This window comes from Leucoraja erinacea, chromosome 13 (genome assembly GCF_028641065.1).
Source record: "Leucoraja erinacea ecotype New England chromosome 13, Leri_hhj_1, whole genome shotgun sequence".
NCBI lineage: Eukaryota > Metazoa > Chordata > Chondrichthyes > Rajiformes > Rajidae > Leucoraja > Leucoraja erinaceus.
Window position 1 is genome coordinate 36,344,090 of NC_073389.1, and position 13,823 is coordinate 36,357,912.

Consider the following 13,823-nt stretch of genomic DNA (forward strand, 5'->3'; position numbering starts at 1 on the left):
CGATCCCGGCAACTCTACCCCTGGCTGCGCGGCGCTCCAAATCCCGCACCGCCGCGGGCCCGCAGCCCCAGCCCCGCGCTGGATTCGGCGGGAGCGCGCGGGATACGCGGGCAATGCCTTAGGGCCGTAGAGTGCTGTGGCCGCCGACACACAACATCGCGGAGCTGGGGCTGCGGGCATCCGGCCGCGGGCGGCGCTGGATTTGGAGCGCCGCGCAGCCAGGGGTAGAGTTGCGGGGATCGGAGCTACAACCGGTGCCGCCCGCAGCCCCCAGCTCCGCGATGTTGGGAGTCAGCGGCCACAGCACTACGGAGCTTACTGCACGGCGACCCGGTAAGGCATTGCCCGCTCCCCGCCTCTCCGACCAGGTAGGGGACTAAGAATTAAAGTTTCCCGCTTCACCCCCCCCCCCTTCACATAAAAGCCCTCCAAACTAACTGACTAACATTTAAGCAATGATTTACAGATGTTTAAGTGTCTCTCCGGGAGGAGGCAGCCGCTACAGTAGTACAGACCTGGGTTGACCGTGGGTCGTTTCGGGTCAAGTTTGGCGTCAAACGCGAGCTTTGGTGTGCAGACGACATCCTGGAAAAAATGTCGGGTTTTCGGAGCTTTTCGGTTTCCAGAACTCCGGATAAAAGGTTGTGCACCTGTATACACACTGAAGAGAGGTCTGAAAAAGGGTCTCAACCCGAAACGGCATCATTTTAGGTCTATCTTTGGTTTAAACCAACATCTGCAGTTCCTTCCTACACATAATATTTTATCTGTTCTTAACCAAGATCTGATTTTAGCAGAACTACCCCAATAATAATATGTATTTATTGTATCCGGAATGCAGCTAAACTTCCCCTAATAGTAGAATTATCCAACCACACACTGTTGCAATGTTAAAATGAAATAACCAGGAAAATAAACTTTTGGTTAAAAAGATAGATGTTAGGGAGAAAGATAGGTAGAGATGCCGAGAAATAATTAGAGTGTTCAATTATTTTTAATTTATTCACAGCTAAAATCATACAGGATTCCTAGTAATCATTGGCCTTGCCAGCATTTACTTCCGATTCCTAACTGTCCATAAATTAAAGATAGTGAAGTCAATCAAATCACTGTGGATAAGGCTACAGACTTTTTGCCAAGAATATTGGTAAATCAGACTGATTTAGATTCGATTAGATAGTTTTATTGTCACATGTGACAAGTGAGATGTTTTGTTTTGCATACCTTGGCATACAAAGAGTCATGTAAAGAGTGCCGACAGTTATAAAGTGCCCCTTTTCTTTTTGCCCCAATGGTCCCCCGCTTAGTTCTTGACAGTTTTTTAGTTTTTAGTAAACCAGATTTAATTAACAAGTTAAATATCACAGTTGTTGCAGTGGAATTTGAACCAGCATTTCTATATCAGACCAGTCTCTGGATATTAACTTAACCACTCTACTAAATATCCATCAGTGAGAACTGAAGTTAACGCCACACCTTCCAGTTCTTAAATTGAAAACCAGTTCTGCAATCAAATGCAGTACAGTTCAGAAGGTGCAGGGAAGCTTGAATGTTGAAGAAAGAAGGACCAACTAGATTTCTGAGAAGAAAAAAATGAGTCTGAGGGAATCTGCATTCACAAACTGTTTACAACTGTTGGTTTAATTGGGAAATGTGGGAGTAGGTTGGGATCTGGGAAGAGGGCGATAAACAGCTATCATTATCTTTGATATTTAAAATAATCCCAACAGTGGCAGGAAACTTTGGCAGAGGAGAACCAAGTGGCAACATTGAGATGGTCTTGAAAACATTATTAACAATTAGCATATTTTGCAACATTAAATGCAAGTTTGCATTTTTAAAACAAAGTATTGCTTTTACCTATTTTCTGCATGATGAGGTTTCCTTTTAGTTACGCGTGTAGGAGAAGTGCCACTAGACCTATCCAAAAGTCTCTGGGTCTGGAAAGCAGTGTGGTTCAAGCACTGTTCTGTTAGGTATCTTTCAGATGGATTCAGTTTCAGCAAATTCTTTGAAGGAAAAGAACAAAACTGACAATACATGTTTGTTCACATGGAATAATCTAGTCAGTTAACATTATTAAGCAGAACTATCAGAAGATGTCTCATTCTAATTGAAAAATACACACTTCTCACAAGAGGCCACAGTAGAATAGAATAGAATAGAATAGTTTCTTTATTGTCATTGTAACATGAACCATGTACAACGAAATTTAAAAATGTCAGCCAGTCAGTGCCAGTCAAACATTTCTGAAAGCTAACGATACATACAAGGTAAAATATTAAAAGATCATCTTTGGGACCATGCCATTGAGAATGGAAAGAAATTATGATAAATGTCTGGGTCAAATTTCTTGGAACCATAATGCTTTTGGATTGGCCAGAACTTTACAAGCTGTCAAAAAGTCAAATGAATGCTATATTATAATTTCATACCTTCATGAGGTCTAGCATAACTCCACTAATAACACCCAGGTATCTTCTTTCCAGAGTTTGTGGGTGGTTAACAGCAGGAAACTATAAGCAGAATGGTTAAATAAATCATATTTTTGCAAGAGAAACATAGGTTACATTAAGATCTAATTAAAAATAGTTCATAGTATTTCATATTTTTTTGTTAACATTGATAGTTACACACAGTTAATAATTAAAAATCTTTTCTTTTATATTTTGTGTTTAAAAAGTCTAACTGCATAATTTGTTTACAGGTCGACCCCAGTTTACTAAAGGGCCTGTCCCACTTTCCTGCGTTATTCACGAATTTTCCTGAGTTATTCACAAATACTCCCGAATTTTCAAACTCGCAGAATGTTCGTAACGAGTCCATAGGATTCCGTGGATATATTGTAGCGGCTCGTTATGCCAGCCATAGGTACTCGGGGCTATTTTTTTACTCGTGGACATTTTTCATCAGGCTGGAAAAAACATCCCGATTTACCTGATGCCCCGAGTACCTACGGCTGGCATAACGAGCCGCTACGATATATCCACGGACTCCTACGGATTTGTTAAGAACATTTTGCGAGTTTGAAAACTCGGGAGAATTCGAGAATAACTCGGGAAAGGGAAAGTGGGACAGGTCCTTTACTCTCAACTTATGTACAGCCCGTACATAAGAGCAAGTGTTTGGGACACCAGCAGACAGATTTGCTAACCGTTGAGGGGTTGCAGGTGGGTTTTCTTGACAATAGCTGGAATATTTCCACATTGAACCCAAGAGGAATTCTAGTTAACACATTGATAACTATTTGGTGAATCCTATCTAGAGACACATTTCCTGGGTCAGCAGCAGTGTCCTTTTTCAAATTGTAAATAGCATTTAAAATTTAATCTGCAGTATAATCTGTTAAAAGAATATCATCAGCTCCAGATAGATTTGTGTTAAATTTGTTAATATCACTTTTAATATAAGAATGGCAAAGCAAGATTTTAAATGCTTCTTCAATCCATCTATTCCTTCGAGATAACCCACCTCTGCAGGCATCTTCTTTTACGGGGGATTTTGGTTCCCGTCTTGCGAACAGTTCAGGTTACGAACAGTTCTCAGGAACGGAACCATGTGATAACCCAGATGGATCTATAGAGATTCAAACTTAAACATAGTTATACACTGGTCGAAATGTCCCATGTATATACGAGTAGTGGTTGTTTTGCAAACTAAAGACGTTATATAATCCAGAGTCATTCCAAATCATTTTACCTGAATAATTCGTACCACTGTTTAATCTGGATTTGGCCATACGAGTGAAGTTGTTCAGTTCAATGGAATTATGTAATCATTTAATAACATTTTCTAATGGCATATACACTATAATTTATATTGGGGTTATTGAAATACATAATTAATATTATAGCAATAAATGATAACCCCCGTTATGCAGCAACCTCTCATATTTCACAGCAACATTACTGTTGGTAAAACAGAGAGACTGAAATCATTTCCACACTTAATTGCATCTTCAACTGTCATATATATATCGCATCTGGACACGGAATCATGTCTATGTTCGACATGTCGGGGCAAAGGCACAGGACTTCACCGTCAACACAGGCTACTAAATGTTATCTTTAATTTTTAAATTCATTCTTTCCTTATCCGGTGTTCTAGGTGTGGAGGAAACCAAGCGCAGGCTCGGCAATCGTTTAACTGAAAACCTCCGCTCAAACTACCTGCTAAACACTCTCCCATTCCCACACTGAGCTTTCTATTCTGGACCTCGTCCATTGTCAGAGTGATGCTCAGCTCAAATTGTAGGAACAGCACATATTTCGCTTGGGCAGCTTACACCCCAGTGGTATGAATATTGACTTATCTATCTTCAAGTTTCCCTTCCTTTCCCTCTCTCTCTATCTCTCTCCAGTTCTCCTACCAGTCTGACTGTCCCCCTGATTACATTGTCTCTGTTTGCTTTGTTGTCACCTTCCCCAAGCTAACAATGGTCTATTCTACATTTTCCTTAAACTTCATCTCTTTTGATCTTACACTTCCTTATCTCTGTAACTCCCTCTCCCCTGATGCTCAGTCTGAAGGAGGGACTCGACCCCAAACATCATCCATTTTTTCTCTCCAGAGATGCCGTCTTTCCCACTGAGTTAGTCAAGTATTTTGTTAGTCAGCAAAATCTGATTTTTAATTTTATGCCTAATTACCTATATTAACTCCACCGGACCTCATCCCTTTTCCTACCTCTGTGCTTTGTGTTAACATGCACAATGACCTTCGGCTGCTCACCATAACCTTGAGAATAAAAAAAAAAAGATTTTGTGTCTATCTTCGCTGAATTCTTATGGTACATTTGTTCATGCTTGATAGAAGCTGGTGGTTGGTGTGTCTCTCAAAATAACAGGGCATGCCTTGGTCAGTGAGTTTCATAACTCATTGTTTGCTCAACATAGCTGGATTCTGTGGTATGTACTAAGTACTTTATCACAAAGCGAAAAAATGGTATATTGTGATTTATTCCATTTGATAGCAGATTGGAATGAAAGCTGTTTAAAGTATAATATACAGAACTGAAATATTTGCTAAAATGGCTTAATAAGTGCTTTGACTGTCACTCCCCACAAAGCAGAACTGTTTTAAGTATTGGCAACATCTTTAAAACTAGCATTATTATTATTTTTGGTGTTATGCAAATTATTAGGCAGTAAATGACAGTGAGTTCATAATATTTTGCTTGACATGTTAATTGTCAGTCTTACATGGGTTCCTTTCAGAATAAAAACCTGAGTTTTTGGGTTGCGTTGCACTTTCGCCAAGTGGCTCAGGTATTTCGATATTGCAGTATCTGGATATAACAATTTAAAAAAATTGTTTCTGATGCTCTCTTCCAGAATAATTAATTTTTTGTGTGGAATATCTTTTTGATGATGACAATATTGGAATCAGCAATTTAAAAAAAACTTGAATGAGACGGTGCAGTAAATGCACCATTTAGTACTTAACTAAAACCAACAGTAATGGAGCAAAAAACATTTAATGGTAGTATTTTAACCAGCGACACTCCTTGCAATTAGTGATCCCAATGACTTGTTCAGCTAAATATATTTGTACAGTTTTGATAAAATACCAAGATCAATGAACATAATCCAAGTTTAGTGAGAAAACTGCAACCTAAAGTATTTGATCAGAAGAATTTAACATAGTCTTAAAAATGTAATTTTGCATAAAATTCATGCTAGGCCTTGAATCATAATTTGATTTTTAGAAAATTGAACACTATACCCGTAGTCCGTGAAAACGAGGATTACTGTAAAACAGCTTCATCTGCTCAGATGGCAGAGGTCCTAATACTCTCTGAATTGTGTAAAGTTGATCTATTTCACTCTCTCCTGGAAAAAGTGGTTGTCCATCACTTAGCTCCCCAAGAATGCAGCCCACAGACCACATGTCAACAGCCTTTCCATATGGAGCTCTGCAAAGGTAGAGTAGAAATATAAAGTAACAAAATCATTTATTTTGTGTCACATTACAAAAGCATAACATTCCCTTTGACTTCTTTGGAAAGATTGGGGTGAAACAATAGGTGGAGCAAATAGAATGTCTCTGAGCAGGTGCAGAACATTCTCAAGGTGATGGTGAGCAGCGAAGGTCATTGTGCATGTTAGCACTAAGGACAGAGGTAGGAAAGGGGAAGAGGTCCATTGGAGTTAATATAGAAAATTAGGCAAAAAATTAACAATCAGGAACCCGCAGGGAGTAATATCTGGATTACTCCTGGTGCCACATGCTAATATGGTTCGGAAAAGGACATAGGACCAATAAATGCCTGGCTCAGGAGGTAGTACAGGGGAAGGGGTTCAGATGTTTAGACCATTGGGAGTGGTGACCTGTACATGAGGGTCAAGTTGGATCTGAATTGGAGGGGAACCAATATCCTTGCTGGGAAATACACAAAGTACTGGAATAACGCAGCATGTCAGACAGTAAGTCAGAAATTGGAAAGAGCGATGGGAAGGTAGAGTTTGGGAATAATGTCTCAAAGGAAGGACAGGCAGGGAGATGCGAAGGATTATGGTGAAGCCGATGTGCTGAAGAGTGTTTTTTTCAATCCAAGGAGTATTGTGAAGAAAGCAGATGATGTTAGAGTGTGGATCGGTGCTTGGGACTGTGATGCAGGGCCATTGTGAAAACGTGGTTGCGAAAGGGATATGACTGACAGCTGAATGTTCTGCTTTTTCATTGTCTCAGACGTGATAGAAAGGAAGAGAAAAGAAGTGGAATGACTCTACTAATCAAGGAGACAGCCTAATCAAGGAGATGCGGCACACACACACACAATATATATATATCTATATTGCTAAAAGTCTGTTCTTGACCGGTTTTGGCCATCTGTGCTGCGATTTCCGAGAGAACGCCGCCACCTACGGCCATCATTTTTGGCCACCTTGCTCAAAGCCCCCCTCCACCGCATGTGTGCCGAGGATTCTTCCCGTCGATTAAAAATGACAGAGATATTAATGTTTTTACAAAATTCCCCATTCTCTCTGCTGCCCCCGCTGGCGGCAGGGGGGAGGGACTATAAAATCAGGAAGTGGTGTGCCTCACTCACTCTTCAAGATGGAGGAAGGCAGAGTGTCATGTTTCTCTGAGCTGTGAATAACACTGAACACGTGTCTACTCAAATGTAAGTGCCCTTAGTGGTTCTAAAACGCTTTCAGAATGTGTCTATTGGTTCTAAAGCTTGCAAAAAAAGTGTCTATTGGTTCTAAAGCTTGCAAAAAAAATGTCTATTGGTTCTAAAGCTTGCAAAAAAATGTCTATTGGTTCTAAAGCTTGCAAAATGTGTCTATTGGTTCTAAAGCTTGCAAAAAAATGTCTATTGTTTCTAAAGCTTGCACAAAAATGTCTATTGGTTCTAAAGCTAGCAAAAAGTGTCTCTATTGGTTCTAAAGCTTGCAAAAAATGTCTCTATTGATTCTAAAGCTTGCAAAAAATGTCTCTATTGGTTCTAAAGCTTGCAAAAAATGTGTCTATTGGTTCTAAAGCTTGCAAAAATGTATATTGGTTCTAAAGCTTGCAAAAATATGTCTATTGGTTCTAAAGCTGGCAAAAATATGTCTCTTGGTTCTAAAGCTTGCAAAAATATGTCTATTGGTTCTAAAGCTGGCAAAAATATGTCTATTGGTTCTAAAGCTTGCAAAAAAGTGTGTCTATTGGTTCTAAAGCTTGCAAAAAAAGTGTCTATTGGTTCTAAAGGCACTATTACTGCAAATGGTGGCTTGAAGTTGAAAGACACCACTTGCAAATGGTGGCATGAAGTTGAAAGGCACAAACTGCAAATGGTGGCTTGGGAGCTTTGACTTTTAGTTAAAAGGCACTATTACTGCGAATGGTGGCTTGGGTGTGGCTTGAAGTTGAAAGGCACTAATTACTGCAGATGGTGGCTTGGGTGCAATGGCTTGAAGTTAAAATGCATTACTTACTGCAAATGGAGGCGTGGGTGCATTGGCTTGAAGTTGAAAGGCACTACTTACTGCAAATTGTGGCTTGAAGTTGAAAGGCACTACTTACTGCAAATGGTGGCTTGAGTGCTTTGGCTTTAAGTTGAAAGGCACTGCAAATGGTGGCATGAAGTTGAAAGGCACTATTTACAGCAAGTGGTGGCTTGGGAGCTTTGGCTTGAAGTTGAAAGGCACTACTTACTGCAAATGGTGGCATGAGATTGACAGGCACTACTTACTGCAAATGGTGGCTTGGGTGCATTGGCTTGAAGTTGAAAGGCACTATTTACTGCTAATGGTAGCATGAAGTTGAAAGGCACTACTTCCTGCAAATGGTGGCTTGGGTGTGGCTTGAAGTTGAAAGACACCACTTACTGCAAATGGTGGCATGAAGTTGAAAGGCACTACTTACTGCAAATGGTGGCTTGGGGCTTGAAGTTAAAAGGCACTACTGTAAATGCACTTACTTCCTGTTCGCACTGTATATTGATTTTAGATAAAGCGCTACCACTTACGGCTGTGATTTTTGGCCATCTTACTCAGTCCCCCTCCGCTGAGCAGATGCAGAGAATTCTTCCCATCAATGAAAAATAAAAGTGTTATTAGTTTTTTAAAAAATGTTGAGAATCTCTCTCCTGTCAATCACCTTTCCTGGTGGGGGGGGGGGGGTTATAAAACCCGGAAATGTGGGTGTGGCTCAGTCTCTGCAAGATGGAGGAGGGAGAGGTCACGACTCGCTGCCTTTAGTGGCTTTGCACCCTACTTCAAATGGTATGAAACTGCACTTGAATTTGGTGGCCTTGCACCCTGCTAGAAGTGGTAAGAAACTGCACTTGAATTTGGTGGCCTTGCACCCTGCTAGAAGTGGTAAGAAACTGCACTTGAATTTGGTGGCCTTATACCATGCTTGAAATAGAATTTCAAGGATTAGCCGTGAGTCAACTACCAGCCCACCAGCCGTGAGTGAGTTGCCAGCACAACAGGCTTGATTGACTGAGACGCCAGCCCAAGAATCCATTTGGCGCACAATTTGCATACTAGCCCTCTGGAAACCAGTCCCTTCAGCCCATAACACCCATACTAGCACTCCACATTTGTAGCCGGTGAATTACAATGATTATAACTATATACTGCATTCTCCAACTTCCCTTTTGATCTAACTGTTGTACTGGAGTTTGAACTAATTGTTGCTACAGTATGTATGACATATCTGATCTGCTTGGATAGAATGCAAAACAAAGCTTTTTGCTATACCTTCATACAGGTGACAATAATAAACCTAAAACTCTAAATTAAATGCAGGGACTCACTAAACCAACTGTAAGACGACTCTTTCACCCACTTCTGGGTGTGAAAAATATGGTAAGATACTTCACAAATTGCTGTTGGCTCATGAGACCTCATGTATTAACACCCAGTTGCCATAAAATATCAATGAGCTTGATATAAAATCAGATTGTAATATTCTATCAAACATCTTCCAGGAAAAATGATCAAAGTGAAGAATTAGAGATACCTTTGGAAATTGTCCATCTGTAGATTCATCTATCGAAAGCCTCATGGAGCTTTGCTCCAATATAAAATATTACACTATTTCTTCATTATGCTTCCATCTTTTGTCAAAATTATTTAAAAAATAAATTTTACCCCAATTACTTGCAAAGTTTACCTGAAGAACTGTATATAGTATGTTATTTTCTTTGAGTACTTGCTTAGACAGAGCAAAGCAGACAAATCCTGTAAGTGATCACCGTTTCCATCTTACATAGCTGTGTCCATATTACTATTTAGGTACCAAACAAAAATAATTAGCTTTCTGATATACCATTCCTCAAAATATTTCCTACATTAACATTTTTGGCCGTTTGTGCTTAACAAATCCATTGAAACAATACCAATTTGACAATAACCGAGTAAATTATAACTGTACATCAGCTCAACTTACCCAAGCAGTAGCTCAGGTGAACGATACCACCTAGTGGCCACATATTCTGTGTAATTTGCATTGCTACCCTCTGACAAGTTTCGAGCAAATCCTGTTAGTGCAACAAAATAAAATATAAGCATGTATATATATCAACACATCCTGATAATAATTAAAGAACAAGGAAACATTTCAAGATTAAATATAACAGTTATTTTCTCAAAATAGAATATAAAAGTGAAAAGATTTTTCCCACATATTCACTTAAAACAAATTCACTATTTTTTAAACATTTACTCCAGTTTCATATTTTCACAACACAATTTGCTGCATTTGGAATATTAAGTCAGCTTTGACGTTGGTACATCCAACCCCGAGCTCCAAAGGAAACAATATTCTTGCTCAAGAGATTGAATTCACTTCTTTATGAATATGATTACATTGGAATGGGTTCGATCTTGCCAAAATAAATAAAATCAAATTGTGCAGATTACCTACTTGTAATAGCCCTCAAGACCGACAGATGTGATGGAATAACAATGACTAAGGAAATACCTGTCCAAATCAGTCTTTTATCTAAGAATGGCACAATGCTGCAGGTTAATCGGCTAGACAACGGGAAGCATAACAAAGGAAGACAAAAAAAGTATAAAGAAACTATCGGTATATACAATTGCAAACCCACAGTGTAAATCTTGAAATAGTTAATTATGTTCACTGGTCTGCAATAAGGGGCTTTTGATTTAAACCACATATGACTAGGGTCCATATTAACTCTGCAAAATAATTGGGCAAATACCTTAATACAACCTTAAAAAATACAAAGTTGTGGAGTAACTCAGCAGGTTAGGAAGGCAGTGTTTCGGACTAGAATTAGAAACATCACTTATCCATGTTCTCCAGAGATGCTGCCTGACCCGCTGAATTACTCCAGCACTTTGTGTCTTTATTTGTAAGCCAGCATCTGCGGTTCCTTGTTTTTAATAAAACCTAACATGTGGTTTTAAGTTCAATTCAGGATCAGTTCAACTTGGTTGCAGAGGATACCTGGCCTTTCTGGGATAGACCCAGGTAAAACATCTATTCTTTCAAGGTAAGCAATGAGAGAAAATTGACAAAGAAGTAAGTTACAGCACTTTATGCTTCTTTAAGGACTTCACATTTCCTAGTATTAAAATATTTTGTGAAGAAACCAGGAAAAAATGTGCTTTAGATGAAAACTTAGTAAATTAACCAATCTCTGCTCTCTGTCAGCACTGTATGAATTTTTTACGCACTCATGTTGCTTGGCACAGCATGATATTTTCTTAATAAATTAGCAATTCTACTCTTTCTCTCCTTGGTGAATTCAGGGGTCCAAGTTTCGAGATGTACAGAGTGTATTGAATGGCTTCCTGGATAATGCCTGGGTTAAAATTCATCTAGAATTCAGTTCAGTTCAGTTTAATTTGTCATATGTAGATTAACACAGGGTCAACGGTACAATTAAATATTTTTGACAAGACATCGGGTCACCTCAGCAATGATATTAAAAGGATAAAATTAAGGTAAACCAAGTCTGAATCTGAGTACAGTATTGACACATGCCAAATTAACTGTATTCAGGCAGAGATGAAAAATGAATGATTGACAAGGAAGAAGTAAATGCACACATTAAGTTACAACAAAGCATTTTATATGAGAAATACTATGTCACAAAGAAAACATAGTGAGCCATATCTTCCAATGACCATCTGACAGTTATTATAAATGCTGATACTACAGCCTTTTTAATCTAGAGTTGTTTATAATAATCACACTTGACTTCAACCATCCCTCATCCAGAGAGTTGTGAATTTGTGGAATTCTCTGCAACAGAAGTCAGTGGATGCCAATTCACTGGATTAATTGAAAAGAGAGTTAGATAGAACTCTTGGGGCTAGCGGAATCAAGGGGCATGGGGAGAAGGCAGGCACTGGTTACTGATTGTGGATGATCAGCCATGATCACAATGAATGGCGGTGCTGGCACGAAGGGCCTAACCGCGTCCTCCTGCACCTATTTTCTAAGTTTCTTTGTTTTTAATCTCCTGAAACATTGTGGTGCTGAAGTTGACATAAAGCACAGTGGGCCAGCAGAAACCATTATCCCTGGGTCTGACAGATGGTAGGGACCATCTACCAAGGAAAGGGCTATGAGTTTCAGTTGCAGGCTAGGCAGCATCGGCACAAGTCAGCACACTTGGTCTGCTGAATTGCAGGGCACATACCCTTGCTTTGTAAAGCCTTGTCATGCAGGTTCTGAAAACAATAATTAACGATTGAATTGTATATAGTTCTGGCTGCAGGTACACATAAGCAAATGGAACTGAATGGTATTTCAGCCGTGTCAGTTGTGATCATCTGCACTCAGGATATACTGATAATCCTTCAATTAAGAGGTGCAAGAAAAACATTATCTCCTTCCCAACTTTCTCGTCTCCCCCCCCCCCCCCCCCCCCCCCCCCCCCCCCCCCTTCTTCCCCTTCTGCCCCTGTGGAAGCAATGCAATAGTCAGAGACCTATGGTCAGATAAGCCAGGAGCCTGCCAGCTGTCAGAAGAGTGATCTCTGTGACATGTAACTGAAGAGCTCTAGCTACTTGCTGGTCATTGGAAGGTCTGTCTCTAAGCTATGCAGCATCTTTCATAACAGCGTATTGCTCCGAGAGGCTTGAAAACTTCCGGGACAACAACAAAATTGAATCAAGGTCTCAAATTTATCAGATTTTATACCCAATTCAAAATAAAAGGAATAGTATTTTTCCCTAAATATAACATATGCACCACACCAAAAAGGGAAGTTTGAAAGCACTATTGTGTAATTGGCTTATTATGAACACACATAATCTAGAACAATGATCTTCTCCCAGTGGTATTAAAATGTATATCATTTACTTCACTACATATTATTCTGCTACATTGAGATATTTTACCTTTGTACAAGATGGTATAGTTATTTATGTTTGCATAGAAGCACATAAGTGTTTAATAGCACTATATGCATAAAACATTCATTTAAAATCAAATAAGTGATAGCTTGATACTTATTGCTTGTCTGATCTACTGCATGTTTTGAGCATTTTCTGTTCCTCACATTTCCAATGTCTGCAGTTTTTTTAATTTTAATAATATAGGTCAGTAACAGAGACAACATCTAAAAATAGAGTATATGCTGAAAGCACAAAGACACTGTAAATAAGAGAGAACTTGTAAGTAGGCAAGTATTGCAAAAATCATGTTTCATCAAAATGAAGCATCCCTTTCAGTCCACTATAATTTAGTAATTGAAACTGTACTTCAGCCTAAAAGACAAATGTACGCTGATATTCATGGCAGCCAGGGTTTGTCAAGAGAAAAGCAAAGTGAATTACTTCACAGAATAAGGTGTGAATAAAAGGAAATTTCTTAAATAGAAATTTGGTGGGTGTGCAAATCAATGCACAAAGAGGAGGAAGAGGTGGTAAATAAACCAAGGAAAATTAAGCAAGAATCATTTATTTAACGACCATTTAATACTCAACTATATTGTACATTCCAAAATTTCTATATTTTAACAAGTGGGAATTTACGTGCGAGACACAAAGATTAAAATAGTTTATGTTCCTTTGGATGGATAAAAATGAAGTAAGCATTTGTAAAAATCGAATTAAATCCTTCATAACTATAATTAAAAATGAATCTGTTAACAGATAAAAAATAAATACACAAATAGAGATTGCAAAAAAAATTTACGTCAAGAATGCTGTCAACAGAACAGGATGTCAGGGACGGGGAACATGGAAATATTCTCTGATTCACAAGACATGGTAAGCTGCATTCCCCAAAGGCCAGTACTGGAGTCAGAGCTTTACTTGTTGTATAACAAAGTCTTGGATGAACCAATGGAAAAAAATATGCGCAAAAGTCTGGGTAAATTAGATAAGTTACTCAAGGGAGCA

The 13,823-nt window shown here is 39.0% G+C and overlaps 1 protein-coding gene across 6 annotated transcripts in view; it reads right to left on the reverse strand.

Annotated features, from left to right (window-relative positions):
* cdkl5 (cyclin-dependent kinase-like 5) overlaps window positions 1–13,823 on the reverse strand; it is a 118,523-nt gene that overhangs the window by 34,687 nt on the left and 70,013 nt on the right. For all 6 annotated transcript variants that reach the window (XM_055644919.1, XM_055644918.1, XM_055644915.1 and 3 more), the window contains 4 exons: window positions 9,889–9,979; window positions 5,725–5,914; window positions 2,436–2,516; window positions 1,861–2,009 (listed from right to left, as the gene is read on the reverse strand). In XM_055644919.1, coding sequence (XP_055500894.1) covers window positions 1,861–2,009; window positions 2,436–2,516; window positions 5,725–5,914; window positions 9,889–9,979 — 511 coding nt within the window. The remainder of the gene's footprint in view (window positions 1–1,860; window positions 2,010–2,435; window positions 2,517–5,724; window positions 5,915–9,888; window positions 9,980–13,823) is intronic.